At 35.5% G+C, this 23,910-nt stretch overlaps 1 protein-coding gene and 2 pseudogenes across 1 annotated transcript; all 3 read left to right on the plus strand.

Annotated features, from left to right (window-relative positions):
• The first annotated feature begins 2,260 nt into the window (after positions 1–2,260).
• Positions 2,261–3,205, plus strand: LOC100513907 (olfactory receptor 5F1-like). Its single transcript, XM_003122308.3, has one exon. The coding sequence runs from the start codon at positions 2,261–2,263 to the stop codon at positions 3,203–3,205; it is 945 nt and encodes a 314-aa protein (XP_003122356.3).
• Positions 3,206–6,806: 3,601 nt separating this feature from the next.
• Positions 6,807–12,628, plus strand: LOC110258258 (annotated as a pseudogene).
• Positions 12,629–22,032: 9,404 nt separating this feature from the next.
• Positions 22,033–22,976, plus strand: LOC100513518 (annotated as a pseudogene).
• Positions 22,977–23,910: the final 934 nt, after the last annotated feature.

Below are 23,910 nucleotides of genomic sequence, written 5' to 3' on the forward strand. Positions count from 1 at the left end.
CAGAATAGAGACCCCAAAAATAAACCCATGCACTTATGGTCAATTTAAGCTAATACAAAGAAAGCAGGAATATAGAGTGGTGAAAAGACAGTTCCTTCAAGTACTGCTAGGAAAACTTCACAGCTCCATGTAAAACAATGAGATTAGAACATTATTTCACAAAAATAAACTCAAAATAGATTAAAAACCTAAATGTAAGACCAGAAATCATAAATTCCCTAGAAGAGATCATAGGCAGAACATGCTTTGCCATATATCATATCAATATTTTCTGGATCTATCTCTGAAGGCAAAATGAATAAGAGGAAGAGGGAAGGGGGGGATTAGGGGTATATGATAAAGATATTATGTATAAAATAGATAACCAACAAGGATATACTGCATATCACAGGAAATTATAGCCATTATTTTGTAATAATTTTAATGGAATATAATCTGTAGAAATAGAAATCACTATGCTGTGAACTTGAAACTAATATAATATAGGAAATTGACCACATCTAAATTTAAAAATTTAGGTTTTCCTAAACCAACGTCCTTTTTTATTATAGTTGATTTACAGAATTTTGTCAAGTTCTGTTTTACAACAGAGTGACCCAATCATACATATTTCCCTGTGCTGTACAGTAGGATCCTAGCCCATCCATTCCAAATATAACAACATGCATTCCCCCAAAACCCCAAAATGCCTCTTCATCCCACTCCCTCCCCTTTCCCTCTTGGAAACCCTAAGTCTGCTTTTCTTGGCCATAATCTGTTTCTGGTTTTTTTGGTTTGTTTGTTTTCATTTTTAGATAGGATCATCTGTTCCATATTTTATTTTTTAATTTTAATTTATTTTATTTTTATTACTCAATGAATTTTATTACATTTATAGTTGTACAATGGTCATCACAATGAAATTTTATAGCATCTGTTTTATATTTTAGATTCCACAAATAAGTGATATCATAATCCACTGTCTTAATTGCCCAGGCTATAGTATTTCTTTAAACAGCAGATTTAGTTAGTATCCTCTCCTCATTTCACTCAAAACAGTTAGAATGAAGGTTAAACTTACCCAAACAAGGGGAGTGTGTACCCACACACACACAGACACACACTTACACACACAAACACACACATGCACACACAAAAGAAGAATAAATTATGTTTTTGATAAGCTTAAACTACAAACAAAGAGGCAATTCAACAGCCAGTTAAAATTATTTTCTGCTTTGACAAAAACTTGAAAGTAACGTAGAGATCAGAAACCAATTTATGATCAAAGAGCCACATAATATTTTATTCCATTTATCTTCATGTTATCCTATTTCAATTTCTTTGAGACTGGAGTTTCTCCCTTTAGAGGATTGACACCGTAATTAAAACCTGTAATCCAGTCCCCATGGTTACCCAACCCTCTTTATGGAAAACAAAATAAAAGGGCAGCAATGTGTATATACTCAGAAGGTATCTCAAATTTTTATAAAGTGTTAATTCAAAGTTTCTCTGCTTTTCATTTCATTTTAAGAACAAAAATGTTCTTAAGTTTTACCTGAGCTTGCTAAGGACAGTAATAAAAAAGAAAATAATTGACTACACAAGTAGAACTCTGAGAAGGAAGCTCTAAGTATCTGGTGCCATTATTCACAGCTGTGGACAGGTATAGAGTCTACTACTACATGGCATTGATTTGATAGCATACTCTGGAATGAGACTACTGTGAAAATATTGGAAAATCATTTTTAAGAATATGATAGCTATCAACATAATGGTAATTTGAGATGGTCACTCTTTTTGCTGCTTAGAGAAGAGCTGAGTGATTTCTGGATGGCGTTGCATGGATTTTGGTGTTGAAGAATGTACAGACTAGTCTTGATGAGATAAAAAAAAAACACATTTGAGTTAAACTTGCATACTTGTTGAGAGAATGAAAAAGGCTTCAGCAAGGATAATTCTGTGCTTTGCATTTTGGATGTGGGCTTGAAGAGAAAGAATATGTATTTGCATTGCAGTCCAAGCAATGGACTTAGATCAGTGATTGAGAATCCTTCGAATCAGATTCAGACAATTGCTTAATAAATCCTGGTGCATGCTCATTTGTCCACTAATTTTCTCATTACTGTGGTGACTCTATTTAATATGCTATATTATCTCAGGGTTTATTTTTTTCCCCATGTGTTACTGACCTCATTAGTATTTCTAATATTTCCTGTTAAGTTTGGGTAAGGAATTATTTACACTTAATACAAGGTTACGTGTACTCTAATTGTGATAAATGGCCAGAAAAAATCATACTTTGCTGACTGAGTTCGTCCTGTTGGGGTTAGCAGACACACTGGAGCAACAGATTACCCTCTTTATGCTTTTTTTGGTGATGTACACACTTACAGTCTTGGGGAATGTTGGAATGATCCTCTTAATCAGGATGGAGGCCCGACTTCACACACCCATGTACTTCTTCCTGGCTGTCCTATCTTTTGCAGACGTTAGTTATTCATCCACCATCACTCCAAAGATGCTGGTAGACCTATTATCAGAAAGGAAAACCATCTCCTTTGCCGGCTGCTTCCTGCAGATGTACTTCTTTATAGCCTTTGCCACAACGGAATGCATCCTTTTTGGGTTAATGGCCTATGACCGTTATGTGGTCATATGCAACCCTCTGCTTTACTCCTTGATCATGTCCAGGACCGTCTGCCTAAAAATGGCAGCAGGGGCTCTTACAGCAGGACTGTTGAACTCCATGGTCCACACAGGTTATATAAGCAGTTTGCCATTCTGCAGGTCCAATGTCATCCATCACTTCTTCTGTGACAACCCTCCACTTTTTAAGCTCTCATGTTCGGACACACACCTGTATGAAGTCACATTGTCCACTTTTGCTGGCATGAATATGGTCGGGACTCTGCTGGTGATCCTCACCTCCTACTCCTACATTCTCTTCTCCATCTTTCGTATGCATTCAGGGGAGGGGAGGCACAAAGCATTCTCAACCTGTGCCTCCCACCTGACAGCTATCATTCTGTTTTATTCCACCGCCATCTATACCTATCTGAGACCTACTTCCAGCTACTCCCTGAATCAGGACAAAGTGGCTTCCGTGTTCTACACAGTGGTGATCCCCATGCTGAACCCTCTGATCTACAGCCTCAGGAATAAGGAAGTAAAGAAGGCTCTATGGAATATAATTACTAGGAAAAGTGTCCCTTCATTCCTATGATCGTTGGCTTAATTTTCTTAACTAATAGTGTATTTAATGAATTTTCAAATACTCTTACAAGCTTTCTGTTTTTTGCTAGATTATTTTCTAGTAATAATTTTATTTTAATACTCAAGTGTATGTATCTAATTAGATATAAACTAAGTTATCAAACTTATATAAACCTATGGAAATTTTCACCTAATCATTCTATATTTCTGTTAAGTTCTCAAAAACAGGGCTTATTAGTAATGAAAATTTGGTTACAGAAGGAAAGGATTAAGCATTTTGAAGTAAAGGTTATAATCACATGGCTGTATCCACATAAAATATTTGTAATTGTCCATTTGTTTTTTCTCTGGGCCGTCTTTTTCACCATTTACGATTCATTAAATATTGTTAGATATCACCTATGTCACCAATGTTTTGAATTTACAATAGATTTCCATTTCAATTTATTGACTTATTTCCTGAGGAGTTGCCTACATTACATTCAAGGACTGTGTTTATAATTGCAATAATAAACTCTCCACCATATGTATTCCTTTTCTCTCCTTCAAAGCACACATATATTCATTAAATACCAAGTGTGAGTTTGTACAAATGTATGGTATCAAGTAAACTGCTGTCTGGTTAGAATATACCAACTACAAAACTCTCCAGTTCCTTTCCTATCTCTCAAAATTTTCTGATTCTTCTCCCTTTCACTCACTCAGACTGACACATGCACGCAAAGCCACAGGCACACACATTCAGCTACTGGCAAATTTAATCAGTGCATAGTTCCAAAGCAAGCAGATCAATGTTTAATGGATGAACCTGACATATACTCTTTGCAATAGGCTCATGGATTTCCTGCTTATGGAAATATTTTATCAATGGACAATAAACATCAATTAAAAATTGTATTTAGGAAATAACAATTAAAAAAATAACCTGAAATGCATCTTAATGTTAAAACTAAGCATTACCATGGAGGTACATGTGAGTTGGCTTTGTAGAACTCTGGAGGAAACTGAGTGGGGGGCCAGGCCTTGCTAAGAAGACAGCCCACCCTTAAAGTTTTTAGAGGGAAACTCCCACAACCCTTCCCTTGCCCTTGCTGCTGAAGTGCCACATGATAGAAGCTGTGATATTTAAGTCACCCAGGATGTGGCAAAGCAGACTACTGACATATCACTAAAGATGATCCAGTTTTACCATCCTTTGTCCTCAATGGTGCACATATTGGACCTTCATCTCAGGGAAGTTCCTGAAGTCATCAGTGTTGTCCCTGCACCCTGGGCCATGCTCTCACCCCACAGGTCCCGTTGGTCATCTGGCCTGAGAGGTCCAGCAGCAGACTGATCAGGCTGATCTCAGAGATGGTTCCCTCCTTCACTGAGTCGATCATCTATATTCTTCTGCACCAGCTGGTTTCTCCTAGGCTGGTGTCTTTCTGTTTTCCCTGTCATAGTTATTTAGGGCATCACATGGGGCACCAAGATATTTCGCTAGTAAATACTCATATTCTATTCCTTCCATTAAAAACTTTAATTTCTAGTAAAATTTAGCAATAGAAATAATGTGTGTGGAATGAGATTCAGTTATTCTGAGATTTGGACTTTAGACATCTATATTTTGAACCTTCTTTAATTTCTAATTCTGCTATCCTACGTTTAATTACTCTCATTTAGAAATCCTACAAATATTTCCAACTTTGTGGGTCATTATCATTTAATGTTATTAGTTAACTTTAATCCATTGAATATGTAATTCTTACATAAATCAAGATTATTTTTTAACCTATAGTTGTTTGTAAAACTTTTTTTTGACTTTTTAGGGCCTCACCCACTGCATATGGAAGCACAGCCACAGCAATATGGGATCTGAGCTGTGTCTATGACTTACACCACAACTCATGGCAATGCTGGATCCTTAACTCACTGAGCAAAGCCAGAATCAAACCTGCCTCCTCTTGGATACTAACTGAGTTCGTTACCACTGAGTCACAATGGGAACTCCAAAAGTATTTTTAAATTATTATATTTTTTTGCTTATGTTTCAAAGCACTTACATAAAACATGTTCAGAATATTTCTATTTTCTTTAACTCAAAAGAAATTTTAATTGCAAAAGTGTTAAGACTTCCAATTATCATACCGACTTTGGTTTATCATTCTCTTCTTTCTCTTCTCTCTTTCTTTCTTCTTAATCTGACAATATTTATTAAGCCCCTCCATTATGAATGTAGCATTCTTTTTGCCTTTTTCTTCTCTGGATTGCTTTCAGTTTTTCTAATGTTTCTCTTCTTTTATTTCACTGAAATATTTAACATTACTGCCTTCCTCAAATTTAGTTATCAACTGATATTCTTCCTTATTAAAGGGTTTTTGAATAATTTGTAATGAATTCAGTTTAAAATGCATGCCTTTATGTTGTTCGGTCAATATTCTTCAGCGATTCAGTGGGATCAGAAATTAATTTACAAAACCTGTGAATGTCATAAAGCAAACACAATGGAAGAAATGAAATCACCAATATTTAAGAATCACATAGATCCAAATAAACAGCCCCCTAAAAAAAGATGAGATTATTAATAAATAAAGTCCTTTATTTTGGTGAAAAAATGTGCAGAAACAGACTGGCATTAATACATAAAAATAATGTTTTGGAGTTTCCATTGCGGCTCAGTGGGTTAAGAACCTGACACAGTGTCTGTGAGGATGCAGGTTTGATCCCTGGCCTCAACTGGTTGGTTAAGGATCTGGTATTGCTGCAAACTGTGGCATAGATCAGAGATGTGGCTTGGATCCTGCATTGCTGTGGCTGTGGCTGTGGTTGTGGCCAGCAACTGCAGCTCTGTTTCTACCCTTAGCCTGGGAACTTCCATATGCCATAGGTGCAGCCCTAAAAAGAAAAAATGTTTTACTTGCTTTGTTAAATCTAAACTGATATTTTCAAAAATAATTTTCATTGGTTTATTAAAATTAGAAACCCTACATTTTGTAAACAATTAAGTAAAGGGTAGTTGTGAGATAAGATAAACAGCAAACCTATTTAACTTCAGACAGCTCAAATAAAATCAAATGTAGTGTATTAATGCATAATCATGTTTTAAAATACATAAACACTATTATTTCAAGAACCCCCTGTTTGTAGGGTACAGAGTTTTCTGTGCCTCCTGAAGAGTATAGAGGAGCATATGATATGGTTAGATATTTATTGAATGATTAAATAAATATAGAAATGCTGAATGCATGAATTAATTATGTTACATAGCTTAGCAGATTCATAGCAACAATAAAAATTCATTCTACTTTCTCTCTCCTATTAGTTTTACAGCCCTCAAGTTATTTTCCCATCCTGACCTAATTCAAATAAAAAACTTGAAACTTATTGTACTACGAACTCTTGGTCAAATTCATCTTTTTCTTGTATGTACCTATAACTAAAGATAACTTCTTTACATGGCATGAACAGAGAGCCTTAACCCATAAAAAATTAGATCATGCATGAACACTAGAAAATTTCCAAGTTCCAGTCTAAGTTAAAAAAATATGTATAAACAATTGAAAATTTAGTATCTAAAGAATTCATACACAGATACAACTTTAAGACTGTCTTATACAACCTTTCCCAGTATGGGAATTGCTTTACTTTCCAAAGGTGGAGGGGATGGGGAGCAGGTAAAGAGAGTGGCCAGTAGGCTCCTGCTCCTCAGGCCGTATTCTTTAGAGAGAGAAACTTCAGTGCAGCACTAATCCAATGAGAGACAGTTGTGATGATTTTCTAAGTTAACACTTGATAAATGGTTTATCGAACTTAAAAGTACAGCATGTTATGGAGAGAAGATGTTTGCCGTAAATAAAAGGGTATTTTTTAAGATGTACTGATTCATTTAAAACAAGTCTGAATTTCAAGGAAAAAATAAGAATGGCTCAACTTGTTACTTGAATACTTCAAACAAGGCATTTGTATTTCACAAGACCGTATTTTCTTTAAAAGACCAACACATGGTTATTGCTCCATAAAATCAAAAGGTGAGCAGTTATAATATTACCAGGCTTATTTTATTATAGTAAATTTTTAACTCAAAAGCCAAAAGACATAAAAATAATTTCTTCCAATAAGATTCTTTTATGAAATACATCTTCTGAACTTGAAATATACACACTGTCAGTAATGCCATTCATTTTTAAAACAAAACTTGAAATATTAAATAGATGTGATTTTAATTGGGTGTTGTGAAGAGTTTTATAGTACTCAGTTCTATTACTATTATTCAGAATATTAAACTCAAAATGATATTTACAGAGTTCCCGCCATGGCTCAGAGCAAATGAATCTGACTAGCATCCATGAGGATGCAGGTTCGATCCCTGAACTCCCTCAGCGGGTTAAGGATCCGGTGTTGCTGTGAGCTGTGGTGTAGGTCACAATGCAGTGTGGATCTGACATTGCTATGGCTGTGGTGTAGGCCAGCGGCTACAGCTCCAATTCTACTCCTAGCCTGGGAACCTCCATAGGCCATGGGTGCAAACCTAAAAAAAAAAAAAAAATTACTATTGAATGTTCTGTGAAACATATTGATTTTGATTAAGGATATGGGTTCTAGCATTGCTTTGCTGAATTTGAATCACCTAAGTCACTTGCTAGTTCCTTGACACTGGAGAAGTTTATTAACCTCTCTATGCCTCTGGCTCTCTGTGAAAATGTAAATAATGTAAATAAGTGCCTACTTTACTCAGAATACGATAATTGAGATAACACAAAATCATTAGCAGGGTTAGCACATATGTTGAAACATTGTTAACAATTTAAAAAATTCAAATAGCCATTCTTCTCTACTCTCCACAGCTATGCCAATTCCTGCTAAAATGGAAAAACTGCCAAAGGATGAACTGAAGTTCCCATGTTAGAACTGTCCACCTACTGTTAATTGTTAATGGAGAGAATAGATCAACTTCAGGAAGGCAAATTATCAAAGGTTATCTCTTAGGAGGCTCAGATCCTAAACAAGATTTGAATTAGACTTTTAGTTTAATTTTACTTACATTTCTATATCATAGTCTTCTTGTCTTATGTGTTTGAAGAACAATTGTCAGAGACTGGCACAGATAAGAAAGAGAAAAAATAAAGATGAAAATCCCAGTAAGTTAGAGTGTTGGTTTTTTTTTTCCCCACCTTGATATAGCTGCTGATTTGTACTCACTCAGTAGAAAGTAGTTTACTAATTTTAACTCATTAATCCTGACAAAACTCTATCCTGTACATTTTTCCTTTCCTAGATTGAGAAAAGACTACTCCAAGGTAGGAAAAAGAGACCAAATTTTCAAAAGAGAGAAAAAAAAAAGTCATCTGTTAACATAATGATGATAAATACAGTAAGTTTAATGATTTTAAGAATGCCTTGTAGAACCCTACCCACCTATTTAAAATCAGTCATTAACATAGATTATGCTACTTACTCCTCAAAACAACTTCCTGTGTTACATATTATTATTGCATATATCTTAAAACAAGAAAAGTTAAACTCTGATAGTTTAAATAAGGATATATTATAAGAATATATCTCATTTCCATTTAAAGTCGCTCAGTGTCAAGATCAGTGAATACTTGAATCTAGGTAAATGGAATGTGATTACTGAAATTAGGGGCAAATCTACATTCAACTATTATCTGTCAGGAAATACTTATAAGCTACTCACCCATAACAACACCTGGATAGTCTTAGAGATATAAAACTGAATCAATAGAGAAGGGTATTTTTTTTCCTGGAAAATGTTTCATTATGTTTTATTAAAAGTAAACTTACATAGAAAACAGAAACAAACTCAAAGATTTCAAAATCAAACTTATGGTTACCATAGGGGAACTGTGGGAGAGGAGTATAAATTAGGAGATGGGAATAATATATATATAGCACTGTATATAAAATGGATAATTATGAAGGATCCACTGTACAACACGGAATCTCCTCAATAGTCTGTAGTAACCCATATGGGAAAGAATGGACATGTGTATATGTAAAACTGATTCATTTTGCTGTACACCTGAAACTAATACAATATTGTAAATTAACTATACTCCAACAATTTTTTAAAAAAGTAAAAATAATGGAATGATTCGGTGATACTCTAAGATCTGATAAAGTCTTAGATTAAATATCATGCCCTGAGTCATTGTCCGGTTCTCCAGTAGCTGGACATAGACTCTGCACATACTCTGCACATTTTAGGGTAATACCTGACTCACATGTCTGAAGTTACCACTCATCTCTAAGCTTTGTGGTGACAGTAACTGAGCTCATACTGTTTATTATTAGTGTCCATAGTATTTAAAACACCTTGTATTTAACACCAACTTGGTATTTATTCATAATACACTCTAATAATATATACAGCAAAATATTGATTTATATTCAAACATGTTAGTGACCAAATATTTAATTCCCTTATTCTCCAGTTTGTTTTCATAAGGTATAATTGAGGAAGAAAAGCAAAACACACATACACTGTAATAGACATAAAATCTCAAAAATTGTAAGAAGATATAAAGTGCTAAAAGAACTACCAAATTGCAAAAAGAGGATAAATAAAAAGAGAAGAGACCAGAAAACACAAAGACAGATATAGCAAGATAAGCTTTAGTGGAGTATCATAGGTCTGAGCTGGAATAAGATATTATTTGTATCTATAACTCCCCAGGTCCTTAGTCCCTTCTTTTGACGTTTCTGAGCTGTAAGCAGAGATGAGCCAGAAGGGAACTTTTGCCATTAGAGTGTGCTGTGAAAAATGAAAGTTTGTGAATTAAAGAAAAATTAATGAACGCAGAAGGGGGGAGTTTAAGATTAGTGAGAACTAAGAAACTAAAAGAAATTTTAAGTTGTTTCAGTTGATTGGGTTTTATGAAAAGGAAGAGGAACTCAGGACTTTAAAAGAAGAAAGGGAGGCTGTACTGTGTAGGAAGTGAAGACAGACTTGGGAAATTAAGGAAAATGTAAATCACTCACAGAAATGTGACTTTAGGAATATATGGCAGTCTGTTGAAAAAGGTCACAGTTCAGCATTAATGAAGGTTGGATGGAAACCACACAAAGTGATTTTAGGATCCAGCACCATGGACAAGAGACTGAACGTATTTGGTCTGCAAATGCTTAATTATAAGGAGCTGATTAGGCTAATGCTACATCGCAATTGGCATTAGACTTTCTTTTTTAATTTCAATTTGTTTTAATTTTTTTTTGTAGCCACACCTGCAGCATATGGAAGTTCCCAGCCAACCCAACGGTCAAATCAGAGCTGCAGCTACAGCCTATTCCACAGCCTCAGCCAGAGCAACATCACATTCACCTCATCAGGTTGTGGCAGTGTGTCCTTAACCCACTGAGCAAGACTGGGGATCAAATAAGCATCCTCAGACAGACTATGTCGGTTCTTAACCCACTAGGCCACAATGGGACTCCAGCACTAGGCTTTCTGATAGTTAATTCAGATATAGTGATTTGGAATATATATTATGTATATACCTATATAATACATCCTCAATGTATAATATGTTTTATATATATTCAGAAATTCATATTTAAAGGTAAATATAACATATAGACAGATACTGCATTTTGTCAGGTGTGAGGCATATGATTTCTGAGATCAAATTTTTTTTATACATTTATTTTCTATTTTTAAAAAATTAACCCATAAAGGCTATAAACATATTTAATTAATATTACAGATCTACGATTTTGAATAAGTAGGGTTGGTAAGAGCGTTGAGGGTCCTAGTGGGGTTGAGAAACTATTACGACAAAATCCTGTTAATTTTATTTCATTTTCTAAGTGTCAAGTGAACATATGACTCACAGGATGTTTTATTTCTCACATATATTTCTCTGATATGTTTAATTGAATATTTTTCTATAATGGAGGCAAGAAAATATTTATTTTACAAGTCTCTTTCCCAAATAGTGAGTGGTCAGGCTAGCCTGAACTTGGCCTAGCAGTGGAATCTTACCAATCACCCTGCTTTTTGATTATCCAAGATGGAGCTCTCAGGGAAAATATCAAAGTGAATGTGAAAGAATAACATAAATGATTGCAGACTAAAATGGGGTAGGCAGAAAATATACAATTAAGCAAATGGAGACTAAAATGATCAGGACAGAGAAACGTTTTTCAAGAATGTCCCATGTTGCCTAGAGCAGTTCTTTTTCTGAGAATAGATTACTTTATGTATTGGTTCTTGCATCACTGTTTGTGTGTGTGTGTGTGTGTGTGTGTGTGTGCTGGGTTATTCAGATATTCATAATCTTTAATATGGGAATAAATGAGAGGGTTTCATATTATTTTCTGATTTTAAATTGCAGTTTAGAATTCATTAACAAAAATATAAAACAAACCCAAAAGATGGATAGCTACCCTGTGTCAGTGCATTTAAAAGCATAATTTGTTATGGCCCATTTTCTGCTGGGCCCATCAAATTGAAGTGAATTCTAAACTTTTGTTCATAGACAGGAACCAGGGGACAAAATCCCTTGCAGTGGAATCAGACTACATTGCTGGATTTCATCTTGCTTGGCTTCTCTGATGTTCCCAGCCTCCAAGGATTTCTTTTTGGGGTGTTTTTGATCATCTATGTGATTATTGTGATGGGAAACAGCCTGATTATCATCATAACCAAGATTGATCCTTCCCTCCAGACCCCTATGTATTTTTCCCTGAGGAAATTTTCATCCTTGGAAATATGTTATGTATCAGTCAGTGTCCCCAGATTATTGACAGGTCTTTGTAAACAAAACAGAAACATATCCTTTCTGGCCTGTGCTACTCAAATGTACTTCTTTCTGGTGTTGGGAGCAACTGAGTATTTTCTTCTGATCCTATGGCTTATGACAGGTATATTGCCATTTGAAACCCATTACTCTACCCTCTCATCATGAACAGTAGGCTGTGCAATCAACTGGGAGCTGGCTGTTGGGTCAGTGGAATCCTAGTGCATGTAGGGTTTACCTACCAGATCTTCTCTCTCCCTTTCTGTGGCTCAAACCAGTTGAATCACTTTTTCTGTGACATACCTCCAGTCCTTAAACTCACCTGTGGGGATACTTTTATGATTGAGATGTTTATTTATGTGGTTGCTGTCATAGTTGTCACTATTCCGTTTATGTTGATTCTTGGATCATATGTGAAAATTATTTGGGACATCTTGAATCGGCCTTTAGCCATGGGGTGAGCCAAAACCTTTTCTGCCTGTTACTCCCATCTCATGGTTGTAGCTTTATTCTTTGGATCAGGCATCATGACATATTTGAGACCAAATTTCAGTCATTTAATAGGGGTGGACAAATTTCTTTCTCTTTTTTACACCATTGTCACACCAGTGTTTAACCCTATGATATATTGTCTGAGAAACAAAGATGTTATGGTGGCCTTGAAAAAATTTCTACTGAAACAGGTTGTGCTATGACTCAAAAACATAACTTTATAAACTTTTTTCATCTCTTTTATCATCTTAAATAATCCTATGTTTTATTGTCACTTCACAAATGAGGAAGTTGAGGAAACTCGTCTGAGGTCACGTAGTTATCAGGGTAGAACAGAGTTTCAAATCCAGCCTTCTTTTTTAAATTTAAAAAAAAATAAATATAGTTGCTTTATTCTTATTGATAACTGTCTCCACACACTAATTTCAGTCCTTTCCCAATTTTGATATGAATCTTAATGGTTCTAGATGAGAAATTTCACATTTTTGCATTACATAAAATAAAGTCTGCTGTTATTTTTTATTTTATTTTATTTTGTCTTTTTGCCCTTTTCTAGGGTCATACCTGTGGAACATGGAGGTTCCCAGGCTAGGGGTCCAATCAGAGCTGTTGTTGCTGCTGACCTACACCAGAGCCACAGCAACACAGGATCAGAGCTGAGTCTACAACCTACACCACAGCTCATGGCAACACCAGATCCCCAACCCACCGAGTAAGGCCAGGGATCGAACCTGTGACCTCCTGGCTCCCAGTCAGATTCGTTAACCACCAAGCCATGAGGGAACTGTTGCTGTTATTTTTATATATAAAATTAATCCCAAACTCAAGCCAAGGTATTGGATTCTCTGAATGAACACATAGAAGTCATTAATGATTGTTATTACCATTGTTGCTTAAGATTCCAGAATGTTGCCTATGTTTTCTGTTTCAAAATCAATTATTCATATTTATATCTCATCCAATACATGGTCTGAAAAGTAATAGACATTGAATTAACTTTATTATATTAAAAGAATAACTAATAGCAAAATACAGCAAGCATGGCACTGATGGTCCCATTTGAAGATGAGCACTCTAGCTGCAAATACCACATAATTTTTAGAAACATAAAATGTTAACTCAATGGCAGTGTACCCCTTGGCTCCACAGAACAAGGGGAAGAAGAAGAATACCTTGCTGCATTTGAGTTGAGGAAGGCTTTCTAAAAGTTCCCTATGTAAGGGGTCAGTGTAGGTCAGAAGATGTGGTTATTTACCTATAGAACAACATTCATGAAGAGAACATTTGAAACTGGTTTCTAGAATGAAGAAAGTAGACATTGCTGGGAGATGGTAGCCTCTAAAGCTCTCAGTGTAGATTTGTCCACTGTGATGAGAAGAGGTTGTGGCTGTATTATCATCGCATGTTGAATGAAAGCAATGTGTGCTATGGGAAGGAAAATAAATGTGAGGCATTCCTATCTACACCCCTGTTTCTACAAGAATTAGGGAAGGTCTGAATCTGGGGATGCCACCATTTATGATGGGAGGGCATCCTCAGATATTGGTGTCTTTCCTTCTTTTCTTCTTTGAGTCACTTTAGTTATTTATGTGGTTTAGTCATGTTTTCTATTTTTTTATTAAAGGATAGTTGATTTACAGTGTCATGTTAATTTCTTCTGTACAAACATAGCAACCCAATCACACATATATACATTTTTTTCTCATACTATCTTCCATCATGTTCTATCCCAAAGACACTGGATATGGTTCCCTGTGCTGCACAGGAGGACCTCATTGCTTATCCACTCTAAATGTAGTAGTTTGCATTCACCTCTCCCAAACTCCAGATATTGGTTTCTGAATATAATAGTCCTCTCAATACCTACCACCTACATGAGGAGACTGTGTAGTTTTGTAGAAGAACCATTGCTCTGGTCAATATTGGTGCCAAAGAGATATTTTCCAGCAATGGCCAACTCAGTTATTGCCAGGGTACAAGATCACTCCTGTACAAATTTCCTTCAACATAAAAGGCAGACCAAACCTTCACAGATTTGGTTTTCTAGTTTTGACGACTTACGTGGACTCCAAAATCTTCTTTTAACTGGCACTTCTCTCTGAACAAGCCTTTTAAACTCTGCATATCACTGTTTCCTTGGGAAATATATATCCTTTCACAAAGATCCAGGTCCATGTTGGAAAGGAAGAGGAATATTTTCCTCTGAAATTAGAGGGAAAAGTTAAATAATGCCTTGTAAGAGGGTGACTTGTACTAACAGTTGGCATAGGAATCCTGAGGTCATGACAGTGAATAAATGATGGGGCAGAGTGTATAGAGGGAAAGAAAAGCATTCAGAATTTGTATCATTATTTTAGTTTAAAAACAGTGAGAATCTAGTCAGGGTCAGTGGATACAGAAATAGAAAGTCATCTCAAAAAGTAAAAAAAAAAAAGTGATTTTTAGTTTAGTTTGGGGATAAAGGTGTCATTCTCAGGTTTCATACCTCTATTTTTTAAACCAAAATGTGCAGAGTGTGTGTGTGTGTGTGTGTGTGTGTGTGTGTGTGTGTGTGTGTGGCGCGCGCACGCGCGCGCTTGGTTGGTATAATGAAAAAAATGACTTCGGAATGAAGTTATTGGCTTCAGTTTAAAACTGGCCTGGAAATCCTGAGAAATTGGATTGTTATGATCATTATACAACTACAGATGTGATAAATTCATTTGAGTAATAAAAAAATAAAGTTAAAAAAACAAAACAAAGCAATCTAACAAAAAAAAAAAAAAAGAAAAACCTGGCCTGGAGAACAACTAGGTAAGATCATCCTGCAAGCTTTCTCTATTTTATTTCAACGTTGTATACATGCTTAATTCATGAGACTGCAATATGTTTCCTTCAGTGAAAAAGGTTATATGATATGTATGAACACACACACCTCCATTCCCCTGCTTTATCTTCCTACCTCTACCATGATGGAAACTGACAGAGTAAAGAATATATATAATATTCCAAAGAAAACACCTCTCAGCTAGGAAGCAGTGTTTACAGAGTGGTCTGGAGTAAAACTTTTTCAGAGTTGGGGTGTCCTGCTAATCAATGGACCCTATCATTTCAAACCCCCAAATCAACTTTCAGTCTCAAGGTAAAAATAGAATCACAATTTCCATGAGTTTTGAATTCAAGAGAGAAAGGGAGCAGAAGCAGAGAGTAAGTGGTAAAGATCCAGAATCAGAGGGAGAAGAGCAATGAAGAGCAGACAAAGAAGCACAAACTGGAGATGACCTGTAATCTAGAGAAAGCATCACTGAGGCTGAAATATAATCTGGGCCACAGCGGCCACTGATGCTGACACTGTGGCAATGCTGGATCCTTTATCCCACTGTGCCAGGTGGGGGTTTGAACATGTACCTCTGCAGTGACCCAAGCCCCTGCAGTCAGATTCTTAACCCACTGTGCCAGAGTGTTAACTCCGAAGAGACGTTTTAAATTTAGTTTGTGAGTGACTCCAGGTTGACCATTTCTTATGGAATTCAAATATAATATTTTAGGTTTTTTTCATAATTATTAGAGTGATTAAACATAACAATTCATGGAGTCTTGAATGAATTGCTGTATTCATATTATCATTGTATTTATTAACAAGGTCTAAAAATGAGTGAATAGAAATTATTGAATGCTTTCTAAATGTCAGGAATTTTTGCCACACACTTTATTAAAACAACTTAATTTTCATAGCATTTAAAAGAAACAATGGAGCTAAAATAGTTTAGGCAATTTGCCAGTCATCCATAAGAATTTCTCCAGCTCTATAGCATGCAGATACATACTGCATTATACCACATATGTTTACTACCATGGAGCCAGTGAAAAATCACAATTCTGTTATTTGAGGTACATACATTAAGATTATTATTTTTTGGCCTTTTTGGGGGGAGGGGCTGCTCCTGAAGCATGTGGAGGTTCCCAGGCTATGGGTTGAATCAGAGCTACAGCCGTCAGGCTACATCACAGCCACAGCAACACAGGATCTGAGCCAGGTCTGTGACCTACACCATAGCTCATGGCAACGCTAGATTCTTAACCCAGGGATCAAACCCCCAACCTCATGGTTACTAGTCAGATTCATTCCTGCTGCCTCACAATGGGAATTCCTATATCCCACCATTATTTAACTGATCCGCTTATACTACATAGGAGCAGAAGATTGCTGTCTAACCAATAGTTGTCTTTTCACTGTAGTGTTAAGTGCCACTATCACAGAAAAAAAAATGGAGAGATATTTTATACAAGAATGGTTTAAGATCCTGCTTATAAGTCAGAGAAAGAATTGAATGTTGAATAAGTCAGGGACAAAACGATAAAGACAAATAGACCAGAGATATTCTCATCCTTGTCTCCTCAGCCTCATACTGGTGATTTGGTCTTGATGAGTCCCTTATACTTATACTAATTGCAATGCACACTTATGTTTTACTACACTAATATAAATCCGTCTTAAATCCACAGAAAGAAAGCATCAATGATACTTATTTTACAGGTGAGTAAAATGACTCATTAAAACATATGATATTACAGGGCACTATATCCAATCACTTGTGATAGAACATGATGGAAGATAATAAGAAAAAGAATGTGTGTGTATATATATATATATATGTATATATATATATATATATGTATATATGTATATATGACTGGCTTACTTTGCTGTACAGCAGAAATTGACAGAACATTGTAAATCAACTGTGCTTTAATAAAAAATGAAAGAACATATGATATCATGTAGATGTGAAATCTAGTTAAAAATGACAGAAGAATGTATTCACAAGATAGAAACAGATTTGAAGATTTCAGAATCAAATTTAAGGCTACCAAAGTAGAAAGGTGAGGGGCAGAGATAAATTAGTTTAGGATTAACACATACACATTACTACATGTAAAATAGATAACTAATAAGGATCTATTGTGTAGAACAGGGAAATCTACTCAATATTCTCTAAGAATCTACCTAGGGAAAATAATCTGAAAAAGAATGGATATATGTGTATGTGTCACTGATTCACTTTGCTGGTCAACTACACTACATTAAAACTAACACAACATTGCTGGTCAACTACACTACATTAAAATTTAATCAGTGATTGGTCTAAAAGTGGCAGAAACAAGCTTGAAACCTGGGCTGTCACACTCTGACCTACCATTCTGCTTTTGGACATAGTAGTGGGTCAGAACAGCATATATACTAAGGTTAAGTGATTCATCCAGGCTCATTCTTTAAGTCCTTTTTTAGCAACTACAAAATATAGAAAATGTGTAACTCAGATTTTATATTTTACACATATCAGTTTTTATCCAATACCAGTTACCAATTTTTTGCATTGGTATGTAAAGTAGATTTTCATGAATATTTGGTGTGGGATAAAAGGAGATATTTACATAGTTCATCCCCTTGAAGACTAATTTTTAAAACCTCGAGTGATTTATCTGTCCACTCAAATTCCTATTTTCCTTGATATTTTTAAGTTTGTACTGATTTTCTCCAAGAAAGTGCTTAAAGTCCTTTGTATCTTTTCCCTTGAAATATACAAGCACCCAAAGTATTCAAACCAATTAATTCTAGGCTTAATGTTAAACCTTAAAACTTGTATTTATATCCTCTTTGGAGCACTGATTATAAAGGTAATAGGGAAAGATACTTTTCAGTAAGCAGTAAAATGTATAATTTAAAAATAAAAACACGTGGTACATATATACAATGGAATATTACTCAGTCATGAGAAGCAGGAAATAATGCCATTTGCAGCAACATAGATAGACCTAGAAATTATCATACTAAATGAAGGAATACCTGTTGTGGCTCACTGGAAACAAACCCTACAAGTATCTATGAGGATGCAGGCTCAATCCCTGGCCTCACTCAGAGGGTTAAGGATCCAGCATTGCATGAGCTATGGTGTAGGTCATAGATGCAGCTTGGATCCCACATTGCTGTGGCTGTGGCATAGCCTAGAAGGTGCATCTCTGATTTGACCACTAACCTGGGAACTCCCATATGTTGTGGCTGCAGCCCTAAAAAGGAAAAAAAATAAGAAAGAATTTATTGTATTAAGTGAAGTAAGTCAGAGACAAATATCATATGAGATCACTAATACATGGAATATAATAGAAATGATACAATAGAACTTACAAAACAGAAACAAACTCAAAGATTTTGAAACAAAATTATGTTTACCAAGGTGGAAAAATGGTGAGGGATGTATAAGTTAGAGGCCTGGGATTGATATATACATACTACCATATAGAGAATAGACAGAGGACCTACCATATAGCACAGAAAAAATTACTCAGTACTGTGTGGTAACCTATATGGAAAAGAATCTGAAAAGAAATGGATACACACACACACACACACACACACACACACACATACACATATGTGTATAACAGATTTACTTTGCTGTATGCCTGAAATAAATGCAACTTTGCAAGTTGTATTCCAATAAATTCAAAAAAATAAATTACAAAATCTCATAGTGCATATGCAGGGAGGATGAAAGTTAAAGTGCATGAAATCTCTGATAAATTTCAGATCATAGGTTAAGATGTGAGTGTGCCAATATTATATTTTGGGTGTAGGCAATTTGATAGTCTTTCCCTTGATGAGATAGTAATTTGAGTTTATATTATTGAGGATTTCTATATACCAAGCTTTTTGCATAGAACTTGGCATACATTGTTTTGTTTAATTTTTATGACAACCCAGAAGTTTGATATAATTAGCCCAATTTTATTCATGAGGACAGTGAGGCACAAGAAATTAAGTCATTCTGCAATTACAGTTAAAAGCCTTGGTTTTAGTTAGTTGTTTTACTAACAACTTCTTGATGATGACCTGAAACATCACATAAGCTCATACTTGTCTTAAATTGTTTAGTTAACTCTCCTACTTTAGAAAAAAATATTACATATTTGATAATTATCAAGCAGGGAGTAGTTTTCAAAGGCATGAAGACAGGGTCTTTACAAGTCAAGCTTTTAAGGACTGCCTTCCATGAATTTGCAGAATCTATCATTAGGTACAGGGGCATTATATCTATTCTGATGACTGGAAAATTGAATTTTATAGAAGATAACACAAGCATGTGTATTCATTTACAAAAAATATATATGTGTCTCTATGTAATAATCTAAGTGATACGTAATAATCTAACTGACTAAGATAAAATGGCATTCAACAGGAAAATAAGTTATCTGGGTATTAATTCTTCAGGCTCAAAATTATATTCAGTTTTTAAAATGTTAATAAAACACAAACTTCAATTAAATACAGTTGAGAGAACAGAAAAGGGGGACCTCTCATGCTTATGACTATAGCAAAGCCCAACAGGAAGAAAAAGGACTCCTCTCCTTTCCTGCAAAGGATGCAGCCAGTGAAAGTCATGGACTTTTTGCTTACTAGAGTCCTCTGAAAGTTCACTTCCTTTCTATGAAAGAGCACTCTTTCCCCTGGCTTGTGGGAAGTTCCAGGTGGCTTGCCATGGTTGCAGACACTACACTGCAATTCTCTGCTGATTCCTAATAAACTCATTTTTGCTGGAGAACTGCTGGACAGTCTCTTAATATTAGGTCAACAGAGTCTATTCTAACTCCTAACAATTTGTCTATGGCAAATTCAGTTAATAGCTTTAAAATTTCCTTTTCTCTTCTGCAAAATATGTAAAATAAAAATGTCAATCTCAAAGACTGGTGTAGAAGATTGAGAATTTAAATGGGAAATGATGGATTATGAGATCATAATATAAATACAGACTCTCTGTGCATATGGACTCTCAGTATTTGACATGGAAATTCTGGAGTTTCATCTCCTTGTAAGATAAAAATCACAGACAATTCAACCAGCTTAGTTCTGAAATAATAATAAAAAAACAGGTTTTCTTACAGATTGTCTTATTTGTTCAAGATGTCATATTTCTGTAAACAACAGATGTAGTTAGCATCCCCTTCTCATTTATTTCACCCTGGAACAGAGCTTTATTGGACATTGAATTTACCCAGACAAGGGAGGGATACACACATACACACACACACAAAACACATGCACGGGAGAATAATAACCTGGTGGGGGCCTTTGTAACTTTTTGGAATAAGATAAAACTACAAAGAAAGATGCAAGCAAATAGCCAGTTGAAATCTTTTTTTTTTTTTAACTTTGGCCCCCAATTTTAAAGTAGCACAGAGACCAGGAACTGCTTTATTTATTACTCAATGAATTTTATTACATTTATAGTTGTACAACAATCATCACAACTAAATTTTAGAGCATTTCCATCCCAGACCCTCAGTGCATCCATGTCCCCCCCCCCCAACTTGTTTCATTTGGATACAAATCCCACATAATGCTTGATTCAGTTTAATGCCTGTGATTATAACTTGTTTCCTTTTGAGACTGGAGTTTCCATCTTTAGAGAATTGACTTCAATTAAAACCTATAATCTAGTCCCCACGGTTTCCCAATCCTCTTTGAGGAAAACAAGATTAAAGGGCAGCAGTGTTTATTTACTCAGAAGATGTATCAAATTTTTATGAAGAGCTATTTCAATTTTTCGGTATTTCATTTCATTGGAAAGAGGAAACATTTCTTCTCTTTTACTTTTATGCCTCAATGAGTTATTAGTGATTCTCATAAAAAGGAAAATAAAAGTCTATACAAGTAAGACCCTGGGAGGAAGTTTTGAGTATCTGGTGCTGCCATTCACTTGGACAGGTACAGTGGCTGCTACTGCTACTGTGACATTAATTTGACATTTATTTTGTCCTGAAAAAGGTTGTTGGGGTCGCTGCTAGAAACACTACAAAAATATACTGAAAAACATGATGGATGTCAATGTATTTGTTATCTGAAGCTGGCTATTTTTTCTGCTGTTGATTTTGGGGTGGCAATACATGGATTTTGGAGTTGAGGGACATATGGAGTGGCCTTGAGGAGGAAAAGAAAACCTGCATTTGAGTTAAAAAGTCATACCTGTTGAGAGAAAGAGAGAAACTTCATCGAGAATAGTTCTGGACTTTGCATTTTGGATGTGGACTAGAAGAGAAAGACTTAGGACATATACATTGCATTTGCAGACACTGAAGGGAAATATGTGGACTTACATCATTATTTGAGAGTCCTACAAACCAGATTCAATACAGACAGTTACTTTATAAATCCCAAGGCTTATTCATTTGTCACTAATTTTACTCATATCAGTCACTCTATTTACCACACCGTAGTATCCTAGTGTTTTTTTTTTTTTTCAATATGCCATTAACCTCATTAACATTGCTACTATTTCTCATTATTTCAGACAGTGAGAAATATTGGAACACATGTAATGCATTTTGGAAACTGAGATGGGCTATGAGAACTTAGACCAGAGATTTGGGAGTCTTACAATGCAGATACAAATCCTCATATATTCCAATACACTAATTTTCTTCTTACTTGTCACTCTATTTACTATACTTATTATCCAAGTTTTTTTGTCATGTATGACTAAACTTATCAAATTTCTACTGTTTCCTGTGCGCTTTGCAGAGGGAAATATTTACACTTAATTCAAGGTTACGTGTATTCTAATTGTGATAAATGGCCAGAAAAAATCATACTTTGCTGACTGAGTTCATCCTGTTGGGGTTAGCAGACACACTGGAGCAACAGATTACCCTCTTTATGCTTTTTTTGGTGATGTACACCTTACAGTCTTGGGGAATGTTGGAATGATCCTCTTAATCAGGATGGAGGCCCGACTTCACACACCCATGTACTTCTTCCTGGCTGTCCTATCTTTTGCAGACGTTAGTTATTCATCCACCATCACTCCAAAGATGCTGGTAGACCTATTATCAGAAAGGAAAACCATCTCCTTTGCCGGCTGCTTCCTGCAGATGTACTTCTTTATAGCCTTTGCCACAACGGAATGCATCCTTTTTGGGTTAATGGCCTATGACCGTTATGTGGCCATATGCAACCCTCTGCTTTACTCCTCGATCATGTCCAGGACCGTCTGCCTAAAAATGGCAGCAGGGGCTCTTACAGCAGGACTGTTGAACTCCATGGTCCACACAGGTTATATAAGCAGTTTGCCATTCTGCAGGTCCAATGTCATCCATCACTTCTTCTGTGACAACCCTCCACTTTTTAAGCTCTCATGTTCGGACACACACCTGTATGAAGTCACATTGTCCACTTTTGCTGGCATGAATATGGTCGGGACTCTGCTGGTGATCCTCACCTCCTACTCCTACATTCTCTTCTCCATCTTTCATATGCATTCAGGGGAGGGGAGGCACAAAGCATTCTCAACCTGTGCCTCCCACCTGACAGCTATTATTCTGTTTTATTCCACCGCCATCTATACCTATCTGAGACCTACTTCCAGCTACTCCCTGAATCAGGACAAAGTGGCTTCCGTGTTCTACACAGTGGTGATCCCCATGCTGAACCCTCTGATCTACAGCCTCAGGAATAAGGAAGTAAAGAAGGCTCTATGGAATGGAATTACTAGGAAAAGTGTCCCTTCGTTCCTATGATCGTTGGCTTAATTTTCTTAACTAAATAGTGTATTAATGAATTTAGTGAAATTTTAAAGGGTAGGTCATGTTTACAGGTAGAATATGTTAGGATATTTTCTGAGTAATCATGCTCTGATATTACTCAAGAATAAGTGTGTAATAAGGTAGAAATTATAAAGTTTATGTTAGAACATCGACCTTTTATCCCATCATTCACTATTTCCATTAGTTTCTCAAAAATAGAGTTTATTTTTTAATCAATCATAGTTAGGGAAATAAAAGGTTAAGTATTTAGAGACAAAAGTAACAATAGCACCGGAAACTATTCAGAATACTTGTAATTATCAGCATTTTTCTGATGCATTTTTTTCACCATTTATGATTTGTAAGAGATTGTTATATATAACGGGTAAAAACATTTTAAATTAGATTTATTTTTATATTATTTAATTTATTATTTCTTAGGGAGATGCTTAAATCAAAATTCAGGTATATAGTTTTAATTGCAACAGTAAACTCCTCAACTTGTATTTCTTTTATCTCCTCAAACACAAATGTGTTTATTAAAGAACAAGTATGAATTTGTGTAAAAGATTTCTATTTCGAAAACTGCTGTCTGCTGAGAATGCACCAATAATAACAGTTTTTCTTCTTTTCTCTTGATTTCTTCTCAAAATTTTCCTATTCTCTTACTTTTCTCTTCCAGATGGTACATACACACAAAGCCACATGTGTACACATTCAGCTATCTCAGTTTAAACAGTGCATAATTCCAAAGCAGGTAGATTAATGTTAAATGGGTGAATCTAAAACATATTATTTAGAGAGTTCCCTTGTGGCTCATCAGGTTAATGATCTGGCATTTTCGCTCGTGTAGTTTTGTTGTTCTAGTTACAGCTTTGGTGCAGTTTCGATCCCTGGCTGGGAACTTCCACATGCTGCAGGCAAGGCA

This window comes from Sus scrofa, unplaced genomic scaffold (assembly GCF_000003025.6).
Source record: "Sus scrofa isolate TJ Tabasco breed Duroc unplaced genomic scaffold, Sscrofa11.1 Contig1734, whole genome shotgun sequence".
Lineage (NCBI taxonomy): Eukaryota > Metazoa > Chordata > Mammalia > Artiodactyla > Suidae > Sus > Sus scrofa.

Bases quoted from the DNA above. Each gene is read 5' to 3' on its own strand.
- LOC100513907 (XM_003122308.3), top strand. From the start codon at position 2,261: ATGGCCAGAAAAAATCATACTTTGCTGACTGAGTTCGTCCTGTTGGGG.